We start from the raw sequence: 22,511 nt of genomic DNA, 5'->3' as shown, positions 1-22,511 counted from the left end.
CCAACGTAATACAATTGAAAGTCGAGAAATAAACCCCATACATCTATAGCTAATTGCTTTTCAACAAAGGTGCCAAGTCTAGGAAAGAATAGTCTCTTTGGCAAATAATGCTGGGACAACTGGATATCTACCTGCAAAAGAATGAAGTTGGACCCTACCTCACACCATACAGAAAAATCAGCTCAAACTGAATCAACAACCTAACCTACTGATAAGAGCTATGACTATAAGACTCTTAGAAAAAAAAGCATAGGAAAAAGCCTCATGACCTTAGATTAGGCAAAAGATACTTAGCTATGACACCAAAAGCATGAGAAACAACAGTAACCAAAAAATAAGGTATTTTGTACTTCATTAAGATTATCTTTGTACATCAAAGGACACTATGAAGAAAAAAGACATCCTACAAAATGGGAGATAATACTTGCAAATCATGTATCTGATAAGGGTCTAGTATCCAGAGTATATAAAGAACTCCTACAATTCAGCAACAAAAAGACAGCCCAATTTAAAAATGAATAAATGACTTGAATAGACATTTTTCAAAGAAGATATACAGATGACTAGCTTATGGAAAGATGTCCAGCATAATCAGTCACTAGGGAATGCAAATTAAAATCACAATGAGATACTGTTTCACACCCACTAGGATGGCTGTAATAAAAAAAATAAAAATAACAAGTGTTAATGAGGATTTGGAAAAATAGGAACTCTTGTACATTGCTGGTGGGAGTGTAAAATAGTATAGCCCCTGTGGAAAACAGTTTAATTGCTATATGATCCAGTAATTTTAAGTATTTACCCAAAAGAATTGACAACGGGCTAAAATACATACACATGAATGTATACAGCATCACTATTCATAGTACCAAAGGTAGAAACAGTCCAAATATCCATCAGTGGATGAATGGATAAGCATCATGGTATATACATGCAATGTATGCTGTTCAGCCATCAAAAGGAATGAAGTACTGATACAAGCTACAACATGAATGAACCTTGAATTATGCTAAGTGAGAGAAGCCAGATACAAAATGTTACATCTCATGTGTGAGATATCTAAATAGGTGAATCCACAGACACAGAAAGCAGATTGTTGTTTGCCAGAGACTTGGGGAAGGAGCAATGGAGAATAACTCTTTAGTAATATAGGGTTTTCTTTTGGAGCAACAAAAATGTTTTGGAACTAGATAGAAGTGGCAGTTGTGCAACATTGTGAATGTACTAGATGTCACTGTACACTTGAAAGTGGTTAATTTTATGTTATGTTCACCTTGACTTTAAAAAATTTTGTGAAGAATATATATAAAAATCTACAATCAAGATTTACTTTTTTATTGATTGATTTTATTTTATTTTACTTTAAGTTCCAGGATACAATTGAAGAGCATGTAGGTTTGTCACATAGGTATACATGTGTCATGGTGGTTTGCTTCACCTATCAACCCATCATCTAGGTTTTAAGCTCTGCATGTATTAGTTATTTGTCCTAATGCTCTTTCTTCCCTTGTCCCCCAACCCCCAACTGGCCCTGGTATGTGTTGTTCCCCTTCCTGTATCTATGTGTTCTCATAGTTCAACTCCCACTTATGAGTAAGAACATACAGTGTTTGCTTTTCTGTCCCTGTGTTAGTTTACTGAAGATGGTATCTTCCACCTTCATCCATGTCCCTGCAAAGGACATGATCTCATTCCTTTTTATGGCTGCATAGTATCCCATGGTGTATATATACCACATTTTCTTTATCCTTTCTATCACTGATGGGCATTTGGGTTGGTTCCATGTCTTTGCTATTATAAATAGTGCTGCAATAAACATATGTGTGCATATGTCTTTATAGTAGAATGATTTATATTTCTTTAGGTATATACCCAGTAACAGGGTTGCTGGATTAAATGGTATTTGTGGTTCTAGATTCTTGAGAACTTGCCACACTGACTTCTACAATGGTTGAACTAATTTACATTCCTACCAACAGTGTAAAAGCATTCCTATTTCTCCACAGCCTCACCAGCATCTATTGTTTCTTGACTTTTTAATAATTGGCATTCTGATGCATGAGATGGTATCTCATTGTGGTTTTGATTTGCATTTCTCTAACGGTCAGTGATGTTGAGCTTTTTTTTGTATATTTGTTGGCTGCGTAAATGTCTTCTTTTGAGAAGTGTCTGTTCATATCCTTTGCCAACTTTTAGATGGGGTTGTTTTTTCCTTGTAAATTTGTTTAAGTTCCTTGTAGATTCTGGATATTAGACCTTTGTCATATGGGTAGATGGAAAAAAATGTCCTCCCATTCTGTAGGTTGCCTGTTCACTGTGATGATGGTTTTTTGTTGTTGTTGTTGAAACAGAGTCTCGCACTGTCACCCAGGCCATAGTGCAGTGGTGTGATCTCAGCTCACTGCAATCTCCACCTCCTGGGTTCAAGCAATTCTCCTGCCTCAGCCTCAAGAGTAGCTGGGACTACAGGCATGCACCACCACGCTCAGCTAATTTTTTTTGTATTTTTAGTAGAGATGAGGTTTCACCATCTTGGCCAGGATGGTCTCAATCTCCTGACCTCGTGATCCACCCACCTTGGCCTCCCAGAGTCCTGGGATTACAGGTGTGAGCCACTGCGCCCGGCCTAATGATGGTTTCTTTTGCTGTGCAAATGCTCTTTAGTTTAATTAGATCCCATTTGTCAATTTTGGCTTTTGTTGCAATTGCTTTTGGAGTTTTTGTCATGAAGTCTTTGCCCATGTCTATGTCCTGAATGGTACTGTCTAAATTTTCTTCTAGGGTTTTTATGGTTTGGGGTTTTACATTTAAGTCTTTAATCGATCTTGAGTTAATTTTTGTATAAAGTGTAAGGAAGGGGTCCAGTTTCAGTTTGCTGCATATGACTAGCCAGTTTTCCCAGCACCATTTATTAAATAAGGAATCCTTTCCCCATTGTTTGTTTTTGTCAGGTTTGCTGAAGATCAGATGGTTGTAGATGTGGTATTATTCCTGAGGCCTCTGTTCTGTTCCATTGGTCTTTATGTATGTTTTGGTACCAGGACTATGTTGTTTTGGTTACTGTAGCCTTGTAGCATAGTTTGAAGTCAGGTGGCATGATGCCTCCAGCTTTCTTCTTTTTGCTTAGGATTGTCTTGGCTATATGGGCTCTTTTTCAGTTCTATATGAAATTTAAAGTAGTTTTTTCTAATTCTGTGAAGAATGTCAATGGTAGTTTGATGGGAATAGCATCAAATCTGTAAATTACTGTGGGTAGTATGGCCATTTTCATGATATTGATCCTTCCTATCCATGAGCATGGAATGTTTTTCCATCTGCTCAAGAATTTCCTTGAGCAGTGGTTTGTAGTTTCTCCTTGAAGAGGTCCTTCACATCCCTTGTTAGCTATATTCCTAGGTATTTTATTCTCTTTGTAGTGATTGTGAATGGGAGTTCATCCATGATTTGGCTCTCTGTTTGTCTCTTGTTGATGTGTAGGAATGCTTGTGACTTTTGCACATTAATTTTGTATCCTGAGACTTTGCTGAAGTTGTTTATCAGCTTAAGGAGTTTTGGGGCTGAGATGATGGGATTTTCTAAATATCGAATCATGTCATCTGCAAACAGAAACAACTTAACTTCCTCTCTTCCTATATGAATACCCTTTATTTCTTTCTCTTGCCTGATTGCCCTGGCCCGAACTTCCAATACTTTGTTGAATAGGATTTACTATGATTGCAGCTTTTGCCCATTCAGTATGATATTGACTGTGGGTTTGTCATAAATAGATCTTGTTATTTGTTGGCCATCTTGGCCCCGCCCCCTATCATTTCCCTTTTTTCTTCTTTCACCTGTAGTCTGTATTTAAAACTGTGCCAGACATTATCCTTTCTTTAAGAGCTTGCAATCTGATTGGACAGACAAGATTTTAAAATGTTAAGTAGTGTAAATTAAGCACTAAATTATTTGAAGTAAACTTAGTTTGGGAAGAGGAAAATAAATGAGGACTAGATTGATTAAGGAAGATATTATGAAGAAGATGAAAATTAACCTTGACCATAATATATGGACATGATTTGAAGAGAAGAAGAAGAGCATTTCAGGTAAAAGGAACAACCTGCACTAAGGCACAGGAACTGGAATGGAGCAGTTTGTCAGGGTGCTCTGCGAAGACTGCCTTGTCTGCCTCAAATAGCACATGGTGGTGGGCTGTGAGGAGTGGACACGACAGAATTGAGCCATGTTACAAGGAGCCGTCAGAACCTGGGGAGGAGCATAGCCTAGATTTGACACGGCAGAAAACTGCATCTTCGGAGGCGCTAGAAGGGAAAAGACACAATGCAATCATTGTAATAGAGAATTGGTCTGGTAGAATATCCAAAATGGATTGACTGAGGCAGAAAGTAAGGGAAACCAGGTAGGAAGCAAGGAGAGTAAACACAGCAAAATGAGCTAGGTGGTAGCAGTTGGAAGTGAACAGAGGTGACTGATATAAGAGATCCTTCTAAGGAAAAATTCGTAAGACTTGAAGACAGACTGGGATTGCCTGGTTAAGTTTAATTCTTAGTTAAATAGCAGGAACTTTATTTTAATTATACTCAAGATGTGTGTGGGCTCTGATATAATGATAGAATACTCGTCTCCTCTACTAATATATAAAAATTATTTTAATAAAAGTCTTTGATTCCTTTCTTCAATATTCATTCATTCAACAAATATTTACTGAGCCTTTACTATGTATCCCAGACTATATACTGATAGAATGATTGTGATATGTGATAAGAAAATAAAATAATTAGTATTTTTGATAAATTCTCCAAGAGAAACAAGCCCTCTGGCTAAAAGAAAATGATGGGGGCTGGGCATGGTGGCTCACCCATGTAATCCCAGCACTTTGGGAGGCCAAAGCAAGAAGATTGCTTGAGGCCAGGAGTTCAAAACCAGCCTAAGCAGCATAGCAAGACCCCGTTTCTACAAAAAGTTTTTAAAAAATAGCCAGGTATGGTGGCACATGCCTGTAGTCCCAGCTACTTGGGAACCTGAGGCAAGAGGATTGCTTGAGCCCAGGAATTTGAGACTGCAGTGAACTATGATTGCCACTGCATTCCAGCCTGTGCAACAGAACAAGACCCTGTCTTTAAAAAAAAAAAAAGATGAACAGTAGGGAAAACAACTTTAAAATATTGCCATGGGAAGCCCCTCTAACTAGGAGCATTTAAGCTAAAACAAGAAACTGAAAGGCCAGAAGAGCTGGGGCACAGATTGAGGGGAAGTGATGTGAGATGCCTGCAGGGGTAGGGAGGCAGGGTCCAGATCATCTAAGCCTTGAGCACTAAGGTAGGGAGTTTTTATTTTACTCTAAATGCAATAAGGAACCACTGGAGGGTTTTGTGTAGGGAAGTGATATAGTCCTTTTTATCATCAGACAGGCCCAGTGCCAGCACTGGTTATTCCAGCCTCAGTTGGGGGTAGCAATAGGAGTAGTTAATGAGAAGGTCCCTTTCTTTTCTACTACTTCTAGTTTGTTAGTTCTTATTTTATGAGCTTCTTGCTCTTCTCAGTCTACTGCCCTTTCCTATGTTAACAAGTGCTTATATCAGTTCATGTAAGTTTCTTTCTCCTTAATGTAATCTAGAAATAATTATCAGCTAACTTGTCTAAGATATTCAGACCTTCATCCTATACATATTCCTCATTTCAGTGGCCTGCATAAAATAAAAGCCTTAAATAAAGAGGATTTCTGGGCCGGGTGCGGTGGCTCATGCCTGTAATCCCAGCACTTTGGGAGGCCGAGGCGGGCATATCACAAGGTCAAGAGATCAAGACCATCCTGGCCAACACAGTGAAACCCTATCTCTACTAAAAATACAAAAAAATTAGCAGGGCGTGGTGGCACACACCTGTGGTCCCAGCTACCTGGGAGGCTGAGGCGGAAGAATTGCTTGAACCCAGGAGGCGGAGGTTGCAGTGAACCAAGAGTGCGCCACTGCACTCCAGCCTGGTGACAGAGCAAGATTCCACCTTAAAAAAAAAAGAAAGAAAAGAAAAGAAATAAAGAGGTTTTCTGCTACATTTTTATATTCCGTAGAATTCAAACTCAGAGTTTCAGGGCTTGTATGAGTATAGAACTGTCACATAATCACAGAAGAATATTGATGTGGTTCTTTGATTTTCTATAGAGATTAACTCAGTAACAATTTTGTTTACTGCAGTTGAAATTTAAATTTGAGCATACTCTAATGTATCCAAAGTTTTAATTCTTTCCTCCCAGATGTTGAGGCTTTCTCTCTAATTCATAGTTAGTGGGGGGAGGCCTTTACATAACAGAAAGAAAGCAGGAAAGCTATTTCTATCCCATAGTAATTCTCTTCATATATTTTTATTTTGGTGCTCTTCAGCTCCATAATCCCGCAGACTTGAAACTGTGGGAAAATCTTTGGTTTCTTCCCCTCCGTATCTCTTTACATCTAATTTTTTGACAGGTCCTACACATTTCTTCACTCTTTCCAGTTTCATTGGTATCTCCCTGGTTCAGGACTTCATCACATTTTCTGGGACTGTTGCTGTGAGTAGTCTTCAGGGTATCTCTGGTCTGTCTTCCCTCTCCAGTGAGCCTGCCTTATTAGGGCCACTTAAATGGGTCATTACTGCCTATCAATCAAAGGAAGTATAAACCAAGTACTCAGCCTGACATTCAGACTGCCCTGGCAGAAATAGCTGATTTTATATATTTATATTTTTTTATTTTTAAAATCATTCTATAATAGCTACAATAGTTAAACATTTTAGCTACATATACTTTGTTTTAATTTTCTAAAAATGTATACACAATAAAAGTGGACGTGAAATAGCCAGGTTATATATGCTTGTTTGTTTCAATTGATGTAGTTTAATTAGTTGTTGGATTTGGCAGTAGTTATATTCACCCATGCATGACAGAATAATTTGTGACTTTGATAAAATATTTGCTTATTTTGTCTTTGGGTAAAATAACCAATTCATTTTGCAGCTTTTTAAAAATATAGCTAATATTCCTATTGAAAATTTTTCTTTAAAAAATTCTAATTAAATATATCATTAATCATATCATAGCTTCACTATTTTTGCTTTGGAATATTATTACCTTCCATCTGTATATATTGTAAATTGTAACATAATATATATTCTGTTTTACTAAATTTTATTTCATAAATACTTCCACATTTCCATGATTCTGCATAACATTACTTTCTATTTTAATGTCTATGTAATTTTTGGTAGGCATACCATACTTTACTAAATCATCTTTAGTAACACCATACATGCTGCAAAAAACATGTGAGTGTGTATGTGTGTTTGCACTTTTCTTATGAAACATTTCCTTCGAATAAGTTCCCAGAACAGGATTTTAAGGTCAAATTGGTATTTGCAAAATGTCAGTTCACTAAAAGTTGGACAAATTTACAGTGCTACCAGTAACTAAAGAAACTAACATTTTTTTAAAAGATGGTTTTGAATATGATTATATACCCAAAAGCCCTGTTTTTTCTAATAGTAGATATAGTTTCCTTTAATTTGTATTCATTTATTTCAAAGATAAACATTTTTATAAATGTTTGATTTCTAAATTGTCATGTGAATTATCTGGGTTTTTAAAATATGACATCAAAACTAAATCATTATTTTCAAATGTATATCTGCTAACATGAAATAATCATCTATCTTTGGTTTAAGAAAATGTTTTATGGTTATTTCAAGAAATCTACTATTTATTGAAATGTAAATGGAGTATTTCTGATTAACCGTCAGAACTGAGTGAATAAAATGGAAAAGATTTCTTATGGTAAATTTCAAACAGATTCTGGAAATTATTTTTGAAACTATGTATTTTTCAAAATCTCTTGAAAAAAATAAGAATAATGATAGGAAACTCACAATTACCTAATACGTAATGACAACTAAATCAGCGTGACACGGATACAGAAGTAATAGACTTACAGATAAGTGGAACAAACTAGATAACTTAAACCCAATATAAATAAGGTAAAGTAAGCATTATAAATTAGTGATAATTTAAATTGTCAGTGAGAAAATGTGTTAACCATTTGGGGAAAAAAAATAAAGTTAGATCCCTACTCTCTGCCAGACTCAAAAAAGCACTAGAAAAAAATATGTTAATGTTTTTATATTCTTGGATTAAGAAGGAACTTTCAAAGAACAGCACTAAAGGCAGAACCCACAAAGAAAAGGACTGATAAGTTTGGCCGTATAAACTTTTTGAACTTTTACAAATTAAAAGGAAGAGGCCAGTCATGATGGCTCATGCCTGTTATCCTAGCACTTTGGGAAGCCAAGGTGGGCGAATCACCTGAGGTCAGGAGTTGGAGACCAGCCTGGCCAGTGTGGTGAAACTCTATCTCTACTAAAAATACAAAAATTAGCCTGGTGTGGTAGCACATGCCTGTAGTCCCAGCTAATCAGGAGGCTGAGGCAGGAGAATCACTTGAACCTGGGAGGCAGAAATTACAGTGAACCAAGATTGTGCCACTGCACTCCAGCCAGAGTGACAAAGCAAGATTTTGTCTCAAAAAAAAAAAAAATTACTTCTAAAATAAAAAGAAGAAAAAATTTTTAAAGGCAAAGAACTGAATAAATTATTTGCAAACAATAAATATGAAAGGCAAAGGATTAATGTCCTCAAGGTTAAAAATGTTCTCACAAATTCAGTAAGACAAACAGGCATTCCAATAGAAATGTGAGTAAAAGCCATGAACAGGCAATTCACAAAGGATGCAGAATAGCCAATATAAATGTTTTTTAAAAAGCACCTTTCACACACAAAAATCACTTTTCATACTCAAAATATATATATAAAATAATGAGATGCCATTCTTAAGTAGATTAACAAAGATTAAGAATAATAATACTACCCTATGATGATGAGACTGTAAGGGATGTGGTTATTGTCACATAACCAGTATAATCTTTCTAGAGAACAATTTGGTAAGGTCTATCAAAAACACAACCCATTGACCCTGAAATTTCACTTCTAGCATTTTGTTTCAAGTAAATAAGGAACGTGTGCCAAGGTGAATATATGATGATGTTTATTGTACAACTGCTTGTAGTACTGCTTTTCATGAGAGGAACTAGAGCATAGTAGATAAGATTCAAATTGGTAAAAGACCTTAGGCAAATAATCTCTTTTTGCCTCCATTTTGTATATAAAATGAAAGTAGTAATAACTGCATCTTCAGACTGTTATGCAAGTTAGCATACTTACAAACAGTTTCTGGCATATAGTAAAGACTATTTCATTGTTAGCTATGATCATAACAGTGGAAAACCAAAGTAATCTAAACATACAACAGTAAGATACTGGCTAAGTAAGTTATGATTTAGTCATATAATTGAAGAGTCTACACATATTAAAAATGATAACAGATTTATGTTTTATCATGTAGAGAAATGTTCATATAATATTGCTAAATGAAAAATAAATAATGAGTATATATAGTATGATCCCAGTTGTCTTTAAAATAAGTATATATGGCACAGACAAAACTCAGAATACACGTTAATAGCATTTATTTCTAGCTAATGAAAACAGTTATTATTTTATCTACCTACTGTTCCTAAGTTTTCTATAGTGAAAATATAGTGAATAAAAATATAGTAAAAGCCAAGTAGAGAAAATAATTGAGCAGTTGCTCAAAAAGGTGAACCTAAGAGTTTCCATGTGAACCAAAAATTCCACTCCTAGATATATAGCCAAGAGAATTGAAAGGATATGTTCACAAAAAAGCTTGTACATGAATGTTCTTAGCAGCATTTAATCAACCAAAAAGTAGAAGCAGCTCAAATGTTTATTAACTGATAAATAAACAAAATATGGTATATCCATACAATGGAATATTATTCAGCAATAAAAATAAAGAATAATATTAAGCCAAGTAAAAGAAGTCAGAAGTAAAAGACCACATACTCTGTGATTCCATTTATATGAAATGTCCAGAATAGGCAAACTTATACAGACAGAAAGTAGATTACTTGTTGCCAGGGATTGGGAGGAATGAGGAATAGGGAGTGACAGCTAATGGATATAGGTTTTCTTTGGGGGTGATGAAAGTGTTCAGGGATAGATAGTGGTGATGGTTGCAGAACTTAGTGAATATACTAAAAACCACTGAATTGTATATTTTTAAAGAGTGAATTTTATGGCTTGTGAATTATATCTCAGGAAAATAATGTTTAAGAAAAGTAAAATAGAATCTATCATCTATAAGACAGCAGATTTTAAAAGGAATTTGGCAAATTAAAGTCTAATTTTTCGTTGAATCCTGTAATTACAGGTATGGATTTTAAAATAATAGATTTTTTTTTGTTCTACCAAAAGACATATGCATGCATATGTTCATCAAAGTACTAGTCACAGTAATAAAGACATGGAATCTCCCTAGGTGCCCATCAGTGGTGGATTGGATAAAGAAAATGCAGTACATATATACCATGGAATACCACACAGCCATAAAAAAAGAATGAAGTTATGTCCTTTGCAGCATCATGGATGCAGCTAAAGACCATTATCCCAAGTGAATTAACACAGCAAGGAATGAAAAAAACAAATTCTACATGTTCTAACTTGTGAGTGGGAGCTAAACAATGAGTGCCCATGGCTCTTTGACATAAAGATAGTAACAATAGATGTTGGGGACTGCTAGACTGGGGAAGAAGTGGAGGGGCAAGGGTCAAAAAACTTACTAGTAGGTACTATGCTTGGTACCTGAGGGATGGAATCATTTGTACCCCAAACCTCCGCATCACGCAGTATACCCAGATAACAAATCTGTATGTGTGCCCCCGAATCTAAAATAAAAGTTGAAATTTTTAATTTTTTATTTTATTTTAGTTTAGTTTCAGGGGCACATGTACAGATTCAGGGGACAGAATCATTCGTACCCCAAACCTCAGCATCACTCAATATACCCAGATAACAAATCTGTATGTGTGCCCCCGAATCTAAAATAAAAGTTGAATTATTAGTAGATAAATAAATAAAAGTAAATTTTGTTGCAGAAATGTGTATCAGGAAATTATAAGTGACCCTGTAGCTATATCTCCACAGCTTCCCCTAACCCTCACAACCCCGCTTTAGCTAATGAAAACTTGAGGCATTTAAAAACTGATACAGGAAACTATTTGCGTCTGTTGTCAGAACTTGGCTTTGTATCTTAAATTATTTGCACTACTTTTGGAATTTTTATGTGTCTGTGTTTTCTCATGTAAGCTGCCATCTCTATATCTCACCTTATGGTGCAAAAGTGGTTCAAGTATGTTCTAGAATAATATACCAAGTATAAATTATCTCATTTTCCCCTTTGTGATTTCTCTTTCTCCTCTTTCCATTCCCTTCCCACTCCTGGCCTTTCTTGTGCTCCAAAATATTTGAAAAATTGAGTTTGGGTATAGTACCTTATTTTTAATTAATTCTTTCCTTAAGCATTTTTTGAACACCTAATATGTATCAAGGCAATGTGCTAAGGTTAACAAAACAAAAATGAAATACCTTGTTTCAGACAGATAAAGTGATACATCTTAAAGCTGCTCTGGGAACAGTTTAGGAGGCCATTTAACCCAGATATGGACCGTCGGGCAGGACTTCTTTTACCATCAATACAATTAGTATATCTTCTTTTAAAGCACATCACATCAATTCTGCATTTTCAGAAAACTGTTGACAGTATAGCTTATTCTTGGTCCTTAGCAAATCCTATAATTGTATAAGTATAGAAAAAAAAAATTGAGAAAAGCAGTGGGGATCTATCCCTAAGCTATGTATATAAGCCAAAAATTATTTTTTAATTGGCATCAATATAAGCTCAACTGCTTAGAGTGTTTAAGATCATTTAAACCATCAGAGCTTTTAGTGACTTTGCTTCCCCTAATAATAATACCTACTAGATTTTTTAAAATACCATCACAAACTTAAAGGAATTACTATTCTTATTGGTGTTTTTAAAGAAACAAATAATCTCTCTATACTGCTTTGTTCAGGACTGATTTTCAACTGATATATACTGGTATAGCCATATTGGTTGTTAGGTATTGAAATATCTTCTTACTGGTTGGTAAAGAGCTGCTGTCATAAACTGTCTGGGTGCCCCGCCACAGCCTGGCCTTTCCAACAGGAACTTGACTCCTGCACCTCCCTGCAATCCAACAATTAAAAGGTTACCCGGGGCATAGCAGGAGGCCTTTAGGACCCTCTGCTTCACTAGGCTTGCATCTATACTGATTGCTGGTGCTTGGGCCATCCCTTTCCTGTAATAATTTTGAATATCATCCCGACTTTCTGACTGAGTAAATCATTACTGACTTTTATCAATGTTTGTGTTCTGCAATCTAGAGTATCAAATAGCTCTAACTCACCTGTGTTGCTTATCTGTATAGAATCAATATTCAGAGGTACATTCTTTCTGAATAAGCCCAGAATGCCATCATACTATAACTCAAGTCTCTTAAACCACACTGCATTTTTTTTCTTTATTTCTCTCAATGTTGACAGTTTGACCTAAGTTCTGTGTTCTCTTGTTCCTTTCAGTTCGCTTTGCACCTTATAGGCCTCCAGATATCTCCTTGAAGCCTCTGCTCTTTGAAGTGCCCAGCATCACTACAGAGTCAGTGTTTGTTGGCCGAGATTGGGTTTTCCACGAAATAGATGCTCAACTTCAAAGTTCAAATACCAGCGTGAACCAAGGAGTAGTGATTGTGGGAAACATTGGCTTTGGCAAAACTGCCATCATCTCCAGACTGGTGGCCCTCAGCTGCCATGGTACAAGAATGAGACAGATCGCCTCAGACAGCCCACATGCCTCCCCCAAACGTACGTATTCCTTTTTAAAGAATTCCCTGCTTCATTGGTGCTGAAGCTTTTCTGACATATTTATATTAGGTCATATATCCTTTTATTTTCTCATCTGCAAAACCTGACTTCCACGTAAGGACTATTCATTCAGAGTTGAGAGAAAGAATATAATACTCTATTTACATCTAACCCACATATCCAATAGTTACCTAAGCGTTACTGGAAAAAAAAACCTTTTTCATGGAATAAATTTATGACTCTTCCATGCTGGCTGTACAGTTGGTCTGTCCTTTAGATAACGACTGCAGCAGGTGCCAGTAGAGTGATTTGCATTCATCACTGTCAGATTTTGCTCAGTCTGTGCCCAGTTCTTCTTGAATTTGCCAGCACGATCTGTTTGCATCCTTCATTTCTTTGCTGTTGACATCAGCGTTGTACTGCTTGGACTTGAGCTTCATTGTGTCCTTGAAGGGGTTCTCCTGCTTCCTTGTGAAAAGGTGCTAAGCTGTCATATGTATTCAGGCTTCTTTCATCACAAGCAGGGGGCAGCTTAATAATCACCACCAGGATCTTACTGATTTATTTTTTAAACACTCATATGGTACTTACTATGTGCCAGACACTCTCTAAGCTCTTTACAAATATTAATTCATCAAATTCTGCTGTCAGCTTAGTGAAGTTGTCTTCATTTCACAGGTAAGTAATCTGAGGTTCAGAGAGGTTAAGTAAGTTCTCCCAGGTTTTACAGCCAATAAATGGTGGAACTAAGCAGTCTGATTTCAGAGGCCATTCTCTTATCCATTTTGCTATGCTGCCTCTCCTTATTGGTGAAACTCACCTTAGTAAAGAAAATAAATAGAAATGTATGAATGTTCTTCTTGTACATACTATATGTATAGAACCTGTCTACCTGGTTTCTGTTAGAAGAAAACCAAAAAAAGAAACTACTGCTCTGCCAGTCCAAATCAATAATCTTGCCCACCACAGACTTTTCAGACAGCAACCACTAGAAACTGTTTGTGTGAGATGATAGTAGTTACAGGGTCTAGCACAGTGCTAGAAACATAACAGGAACTCACTGAAGACCCTCCAAACTTCTGGCTTTCTATTGAAGCTAGTTAACAGCCTTGAATCATTAAGGAAGCAGATTGCCTCTGGTAAACTTATGGATATCTAACATGGAAGAACTAGTGTCTTAGAAGAAAACTGTTTGAATCAAAATACCTCTTACCAGGGTATGGTAAGAATTGTTATGGAAGAATTATTTTCTTCAGAGGCATATGTTGCTAGTTTCTAAATGAAGCTCTTATGAGGTGGATTGGCATAGTATTGTGGGAGTCAGGAGCCCAGGGTTTGTGCCCCAGCACTCAAATTGACTAGATTTTGTGAACTTGAGAATTTTTACTTTAATTCTTTAGAGCTCAGTTTTCTTATTTGTAAAATGAAGAAGTGTGACTAGTTGATCTTTCAGAATTGTATCTGCTGAAATTTTGATTCTGAGAACATATTTTCATGGTTAAAAGTAACTTCCCACACTATTCCAGTATTTTTCTTTGAGTACTTAAGTATTTATCACTCCAAACTGCTGTTTATCTGAGTAGTCCAAGTGGCTTGCTATTTGAGTCTGTCAGAAAGGAAACCAGAAAGCTCAAGGTCTCCGTGACTCCTCTGTATATCAGAGTTGCAGATAACAGAGTGGTAGAATCAGGCATGACAGAAAATAAATCCCAAAGACAAAAAGAGCTGCTTTCACAGAAAGGAAAGGTACCTGGGGATGTCCCTATGAGGCTGGGGAGGGGCGGGGGGAACAAGAGTTTATAGACAGCCCATTTGCTCCCCAAAGCAGAGATTCTTTAAAGGTAGTTCACTGAGTTATTCTCTAACATCCATTGCCTTCCGGAGAATCTCCAGAAACACCAGGACACTCCCCATTCATGAGATAAACATCCATTGTTGAGACTGTAGATTTGGCCTGACACTTAACTTTCAGAATTTGAAAGGGGTCAAGAGAGCTAAATAAAGCATGTGGCTCTGTACATCAGAATTACTCAGAACCAATGTTACCTTATACAAAATAATTTTTGTCACAATTTGTTGACAGCCAAACTATATTCTACCTCTGCCATCTTAACAAAACCAAAAGAAGGGTCAAGAATAAGTGATAAAATGCAAGCTGTTTTTTGGCACAATTCTAACTGTTACCTGTATGAACTGGTGCTGAATATGTTACTGGCAGCAGCTGAAGTTTTTTTCACTAATAAGAATAAGAATGATGTCTGTATATGGAGGGTTGGCTTAATTTTTTACAGAGTTTAACTTACATTAAGCTTAGATGGGTTTATTTGGAACCTCACTGACTTTCTTAATCCTTGGGTGATGGTACCAATTATATAGCTGTAGTGATAATAAAAATACATGGGAAATTATTGGAGTTTCCAACTTCTATCTCTGCATCATCTGTCATTCTTTCTTCTGCCCCTGCCTTCTTTCTGTTTGGTATTCAGACAACAGTAGAAAGAAAAGCTGAGCAGTACTGCTGTGGAAAGTGGGAGCAGTTTAGCCTGCTGTACTGCCTTGCTTGGCTGTCCTTCCCCCACAGAAACTCAGCCCCCTAGCCCACCCACTCCTTGTCGTTTCCCTGGAAGGGTGTAGAAAAGCTGTCAAGGCAGGCACTAGCCTGTCATCCTGCTTTCCACCTCCTCTCCCAAACCTGACATCCCTGTCAGTCTCTACCACCACCACCGTTATCCAGCCCCCCCAACACACACACACAAAGAACAAAAATATTTTTGTGAAAACAGACCTGTTGTATAATTCAGAATTATTACATTAACTACAGGTATTCTCAGTATAGTAGTTGGGGAAGCTCTAATACAAGACTGTATATGCCTATCACTAAAAGTCTCAATGTAGTTAATTTGGATTTGACATTTGCCAGCAGCTGCCAAGCCCCCAAACAGCTGTTAAGTAAATAAATCCTACCCTCCCTGCTCTGCTTATATCAGCAGTCTCTTTTGCCAGTTTGCTATGCACATTGACTACAGCCTACATATTAACTTTTATTTCTACTGTTGTCTGAATACCAAACAGAAAGTAAGGCATTCAGACAAAAAGGAGGGTATTTACAAAAGGAAATAGCTAGAAGATAGAGGGTATTTGGACAGTAATTACCCACAAAATCAAATACCAGATAAAGGGGAATAGAGTAGGGGGAGGAAGTGAACAGCAGAAATAGTACAGTGACATGCAATCACTCAACTTCACCTCAACTGTGATTAAAAAAAAAAAAAGTTACACGTTTCTTTAATTTCTTTAGCCTTTTTTTATTGCCATCGCCCATACCCACCCCCGTGCAGTTATCCAGGATTCTATCCCGTGACCAAGAAATTTATTGCACCAGTTGAATGAAAGAAGTCTAAATTCACTCCCACTGGTAGGGAGTTAAATGAGGACTACTTTTTCCTATTCCTTCTTTTCAATGGCTATTGGCCATCAAATAACAACTTCTAATATTTACTTGGTATCCATTTTTAAAGTATGATTTTATTCATAAATATAGTCTATAATTTCTACTAATATATTTTCTAAATAATAAGAACAAATTGAATTTTAAAAATCTTAAACAGTTTTATTGAGCTGTAATTCACATACCATGTAATTCACCCATTTCAAGTGTTCAATTCAGTATTTTTAGTATAATTCACAGGGTTATACAGCAATCATCATAATCAAACTTTAGGCCATTTTCATCTCCCTAAAAGAAACTCATGCCTGTTAGCAGTCAATCTCCATTCTCCTCTTAACCCTCTTATTTCCAGCCCTAGGTAACCACTAATTTACTTTCTGTCTCTATGGATTTTCCTATTCAGGGCATTTTATGTAAATAAAATCAAATATATGGTCCTTTTTTTTTTTTTAACTGACTTCTTTGATTTAGCATAACATTTTCAAGGGTTAGCTGCATTCTCACATGTATCGGTATCTCATTTCTTTTTATTGTTGGGTTGTTTTATTGTTGACTATTGTCTATTGAATGGATATACTGTGTTTTATCTGTTCTTCAGTTGGTGGATATTTAGGTTGTTTCCACTTTTGGCTACTATGAATCACTCTTCTATGAACATTTTTGTACAAGTTTTTGGGTGGAATGTGTTTTTATTTTTCTTAGGTATATACTTAGGAGCGGAATTGTTAGATCATAGAACAAATAGAATTCAGCCATTTTTCCTTTAAAGTTTTATGATTATCTGATGCAAACATCTAAATCTTTTTAATACAGATGTGGATGCCAACAGAGAGCTGCCACTCACACAGCCACCTTCAGCCCACTCATCTATCACCAGTGGAAGCTGCCCAGGAACCCCAGAAATGCGCAGGCGGCAGGAGGAGGCAATGCGAAGACTAGCCTCACAGGTACAATATGATTCCCAAGTTGGGGACATGGTAGTTCCATTTTAATATCAAGGAAGCAAAGATAGGGAGATCTTTGGCAAAGTGAACAAAAATGCATAAAGGTATACCATAAGAACATGGAGAAAAGTTTCTCTTTCTTTGCTATTCCTAGAAGAAAACTTTATTATGATGGGATCAGAACCTTGAGTTGGAAAGACCCTTAGAAATAAAATCTTCTAGTGAATAAATTAAAAAGTTGAGAACCAACGAAGTGGGTTGGTTGGTTGGTTGGTTTTGAGACAGAGTTTCAGTCTGTTTCCCAGGCTAGAGTGCAATGGTGCAACCTCGGCTCACTGCAACCTCTGCTTCCCAGATTCAAATGATTATTGTTCCTCAGCTTCCCAAGTAGCTGTAGCTGGGACTACAGGTGCATGCCACCATGCCAGACTAATTTTTGTATTTTTAGTAGAGACATGTTTTTGCCATGTTGGCTGGACTTCTCTCAAACCCCTTACCTCAGGTGATCCACCCGCCTCAGCCTCCCAGAGTGCTGGGATTACAGGCATGAGCCACTGCACCCAACCAGAAGTGATATGCTTTATCCAACATGAGGGTATAAGTAATCAACAGTTTTTAATTTTTATAGCTTAAAACTCTTATACTACACTGCCCATAATATTTTTTATACATTTGGCTTTGAAATTTCTATTTTTCTCAAAGTAAGCGCATAGAAAAATAATGCTCAAAACCAGCAATTCTCTTCCTCTACCCCTCCCATCTTCTCCCCACAGGCAGCCACTTTCACCTCTTAAGGAAGTTTCTCTGATTTTCACCTCCATATTTCTAAATACTACTCGTATACTGCTAAAATTTTTATTAGTTTACAAATTGTCTATTGCTTCTTATTATGGATAATGGGAATTACAGCTCTTTCACCTTCCTTCTTCCCACTACCAGCCCAATAAAATTATTGCATGATTTTTGGCTCAATCCATATTATAGTATTTTCATTATTAATACTATGCAAATATGTCACTCTGGAGCCAAGGATAACATTTCCTTCTTGAACAATTTTGTTTTTCCTTGGGGTTTATGAAATGCCTTATTTTTCAATTTGCTTATTTTTCTTCAAACCTTTGGCTAAGTCATTCCATAACCCTTAATGCAGTTTCATACAGCATCTCTCAATACAGTTTTCCACACTTACCAGTTACATTTTTTACCCGGGAGGCCTTCGTCCTAGAACCCTCCATGGAGCTCAGTCTGGACCAGTGACACTCTGAAAGCTTACCACCTTGTTCTCCTGGGAGTTCCTGTCACTTCTCTTTTGTGTTTCATCTCATGTCGTATTCTTTCTCAATTTTATTCTTCATTTTAGTGGAGCATATCCTCCAGTAGCTTCCTAACCAAAAATGCATAGGACATAAATTTTTTGAGACTTACTATTTAAAAAAGCATCATTATTCTATGTTCATACTTGCTTATTTGTTTGACACAGTATTATCATTCTAGGGTAAAAGTTATTTTTTCTCAGTTTTGAAGGCATTGCTCCTTCCAATATTGCTATTAAATACTCTGATACTATTCTTATTCCTAATCCTTCATATATACCTTGTTTTCTCTCCAAAAGCTTTCAGAATCTTCTTTTTATCACCCTTCTTGGATCTTTTTCATTTATTCTGTTGGTACCTAGCAAGCTCTGTAGATATTTTTTAATTCTGAGTAATGCTTTTGTATTATTTATGATAATTTCCTCTATTTTCTCCTTCTACAACTCGTATTAATCAAAAGTTAGATTTCTGGCCGGGCACAGTGGCTTTTGCCTATAATCCCAGCACTTTGGGAAGCCAAGGTGGGTAGATCATCTGAGATCAGGAATTCGAGACCACCCAGACCAACATGGTGAAGCCCCATCTCCAAAAATATACAAAAATTAGCCAGGCATGGTGGCACGTGCCTGTAGTCCAAGCTACTCAGGAGGCTGAGGCAGGAGAATCTCTTGAACCCAGGAGGCGAAGGTTGCAGTAAGCCGAGATTATGCCACTGCACTTCAGTCTGGGCGACAGAGCGAGAATCTGTCTCAAAAAAAAAAAAAAATTAGATTTCCTATACTGATAGGATAGTCCTCATTTTCTTAATCTTTCTCTTCTGTTTTCTATACTTTTGTTTTTTGGCTTTTTTTTTTTAGTGAGCAATTTGGAAACAGAAGTTCACTGTTTATTCAGTACATGAAAATGATCCAGCATGGTTAAACACATTACACATTTTAGATTTTCTTGCCGAAAGTGAAACATCCACATTTACATAATTGCCCAAAGTTATGTTGTATGTAAAGATGGAAAATTTATAATAAATATCTAAAATGCTATATCATCATATAGTGCTTTTAATGGTTCAACAATTGGGAATGATAGAGTCCTTCTGTGAGCAACTTTTAGAAGAATGTCTGCTCAGAACACATTCTCATATATGAAATTAGCTTTCCAGTTGCCCAAGGATATTTATTATGTTTTTGTTTTAGTCCTAGTTTTAATATTAGAGCTATGACATAGACTTTATCAAAACACACATACACACACACACACTCTCCATCAAAGTTGGAACAAATTATGCTCAGTCTTATTGGTAACAAGTTCCCTTCATCCATCTTTTCAAAATTAAGGTTTATTAAAAAAGAGGATCTTAAAAATTACCTGTTTTTTGGCTTTTTAATCCACCTTTGAGAGATTTTGTCAACATTACTTTCCAGTCCTTTTACAAAAAGTTTTATTTCAGCTCTCATAGTTTTAATTTCTAATAGTTATTTCTTTTTCTCTGGTGTCTCCTCCTTTTTTTAGCATCCTGTTCTTGTTTTATGGATACAATGTGTTATTTACTTAGGCACTGAAAAACTGATTAGAAGCTTGTGTGTGGAGAGAACTTGACTATAGAACATTAAGATAATCCACCTTTTTTGGAAATACCCGAAAGTCAATCTTTCTAAGATTTTTCCTGGGCTGTTCATATTCTCTAGCAAAGAATCCTCCAATCTTCTGACTGGAGGGTATATGTCTTGGGTGCCAGCATTTTGGAGCTGGGCAGGAAAAGAGGGCTGGAGTTTCACTGTTCAGTATCAGATATTGTTTTCAGTCCTGCACCTGATCTCTACCTTGCTCAGTGTGTGGTGTCCCTAAGTCTAGATTATCTCTTGTTTATTTTCTCTGGTTCTCTTTCCTGTGGTTGTTGGGGAAGGTAGTGACATGGCTGGGCAGGGCAGGGATGGGAATCTGAGGATCTAACTTCTTCTTAAATAAACTTCAAATAAACTTTGTGTCTTCAGGTCCCTTCTTCACCCTCATTTTCCACAGTACCTGGTGCTTCTAGTTTCTAAGCTTTGCTGAAGTTTTATAGATGATCTATAATATTGTAAGGTTCTAATTTCTTCATAGAAACACAGTCCAGCACCAAGCCAGATGCAGCATATTTTTCCAGACACATTATTGATTATCCCAAGTCATTAGTACACCCTCATCTATAAATTGGCTTCTGCAAAGTCTGAGATTTCCCTCAATTCATTGCTAAGTCATTGTAACTTTAAAAGACCTCTCTGTTTTTTCCTAAATATCCCCTGTGTAAATGGGCTCTAGCCTCTTCTTTAGAACAGTTAGACCAAATATCTATCTTAGAAATAGACAAATGTTTAAGTGCTTCCAGCACTTAATTATTCACTTTAGATATACATTTGGAGGACCTATAATCCAGGACTGAAGATAAATCAGTGAACAAAACAGATACAATTCCTGTTGTTACATAGCCCACATTCTCACGAGAGAAAGACGATAAACAAATAAATATGTAATATGTCAGATGGTGATAAGTGCTAAGATCACAGAGAATTAATTCTCCTCACTTTGTTACATCTTATTCTTTCTCTCATCGAAGAAGAAGTCCCAGGATGTTCATGTTCAATATTTGGAAAATGTTACATGTCATAAGTAGGAAATTAGTCACTGTTTATACTTATTTGAGGAGTGATTACATGTTAAATTTCATGATTGTGTCTTCCTTAGACAAAACGTAAATTAATCTATTTGCACCTAGAGATGGAATACTGTTCAGCTTATACCATTGTATCAGAAGTGGCCTCTTAGCTTAAAACTGAATATTATCCCAGTTATTTTACCACATGTTACAGTTTAGCTACACAAAAGTGTTCTGTGGAAGCATGGAGCAGAAGCCCAAAATCTTGCTTCTCACCCAAAACAAACCAGTAAGCAGAAATGATCCTTTAAATGGGATTTTCAGATTAATGTTTTGATGAGGTAGACTAATACATGAAAATTTAAAGTGTCCTTGAAAAATCTCTTAATTTGACGAATTCTTGGTGTCAATTCTTGTATATCAGTAATTATCATTGGTATTTCATAATATTCTTGCTCTTTCCTGTGCTTCTAGTTAACTGAGAACACTGGAGAGTTTTTGTCACAACTTTAGAACTATTTTATTTATTGAGGAAATACTTTCCATTTGAAGCAACAGATTTTGGTGGGTTGGCATCTCTCGAGCGTGTGTCCACTTAACATTGCATATTTCTTCTAAAGGGCAGAGAGATCTCATTCAGAGCCTTTCCTGGATATATGAATTTAACTCCAACAGTGGTTTCTCTAGCCTTTAAATCTCTGGCACCCCTGTAGTAAAGAATTCACAAGACAAGGAGAAGTTGGCTTCCCATTACAGGAGGCTTAATGTGTATTGTGGCTTAGTGCTATTTACGTTATATTTGCTGTATCATTTCCTATTTTTACCTTAACCCTATGAGGTACAACATTATTTCATTTTATAGGTGAAGAAACAGTTGCTTCAGTGATTAATGTTTTCAAAGTCATACTGTTAATAAATGACCAAGCAAGATTCAGAGTCAGTACCTTCCCCTATGAGGTGAATACTATGGTTACCCCCATTTTACAAATGAGGAAACAGTGGCTTTGAGGTTAAATAACTGCTTGAGAATATAAGCTAGTACATGACTGAGTCAGGATTAAACTGAGGCAGGGAGCCTCCCGAGTCTTTACTACCACTACGCAGTGCTGCCCCTTCAGTGTGGCAGGAAGGATTTTAGTTTAGTGCTATTTTGGACAATCCATCCTTCATTTAATGTGGCTTTATAGCAAGAAAATTATAATGAAGATGTACCTTTCAGTCATTTTGCTGACCTAAAATTCTTCTTCATGCAACTGGAATCTCCCAAAACATAAAGCAAGTTGTCACTGACTCAGTCCTTAGATTAAGAAGCTAATATATCTGAAATGAGTTCATT

At 36.4% G+C, this 22,511-nt stretch overlaps 1 protein-coding gene across 13 annotated transcripts in view; it reads left to right on the top strand.

The window, feature by feature from the left end:
- Positions 1 to 22,511, top strand: part of TANC2 (tetratricopeptide repeat, ankyrin repeat and coiled-coil containing 2) — a 446,013-nt gene that overhangs the window by 321,273 nt on the left and 102,229 nt on the right. For all 13 annotated transcript variants that reach the window (XM_064369387.1, XM_064369386.1, XM_064369385.1 and 10 more), the window contains 2 exons: positions 12,560 to 12,841; positions 17,103 to 17,236. In XM_064369387.1, coding sequence (XP_064225457.1) covers positions 12,560 to 12,841; positions 17,103 to 17,236 — 416 coding nt within the window. The remainder of the gene's footprint in view (positions 1 to 12,559; positions 12,842 to 17,102; positions 17,237 to 22,511) is intronic.

The sequence above is a fragment of the Aotus nancymaae genome, unplaced genomic scaffold (assembly GCF_030222135.1).
Source record: "Aotus nancymaae isolate 86718 unplaced genomic scaffold, 86718_ANA_hifiasm-v0.15.2.pri h1tg000089l, whole genome shotgun sequence".
Taxonomy (NCBI): domain Eukaryota; kingdom Metazoa; phylum Chordata; class Mammalia; order Primates; family Aotidae; genus Aotus; species Aotus nancymaae.
Note: the sequence above shows the minus strand (reverse complement) of the source record. Positions and strands in the feature narration are given on the sequence as shown.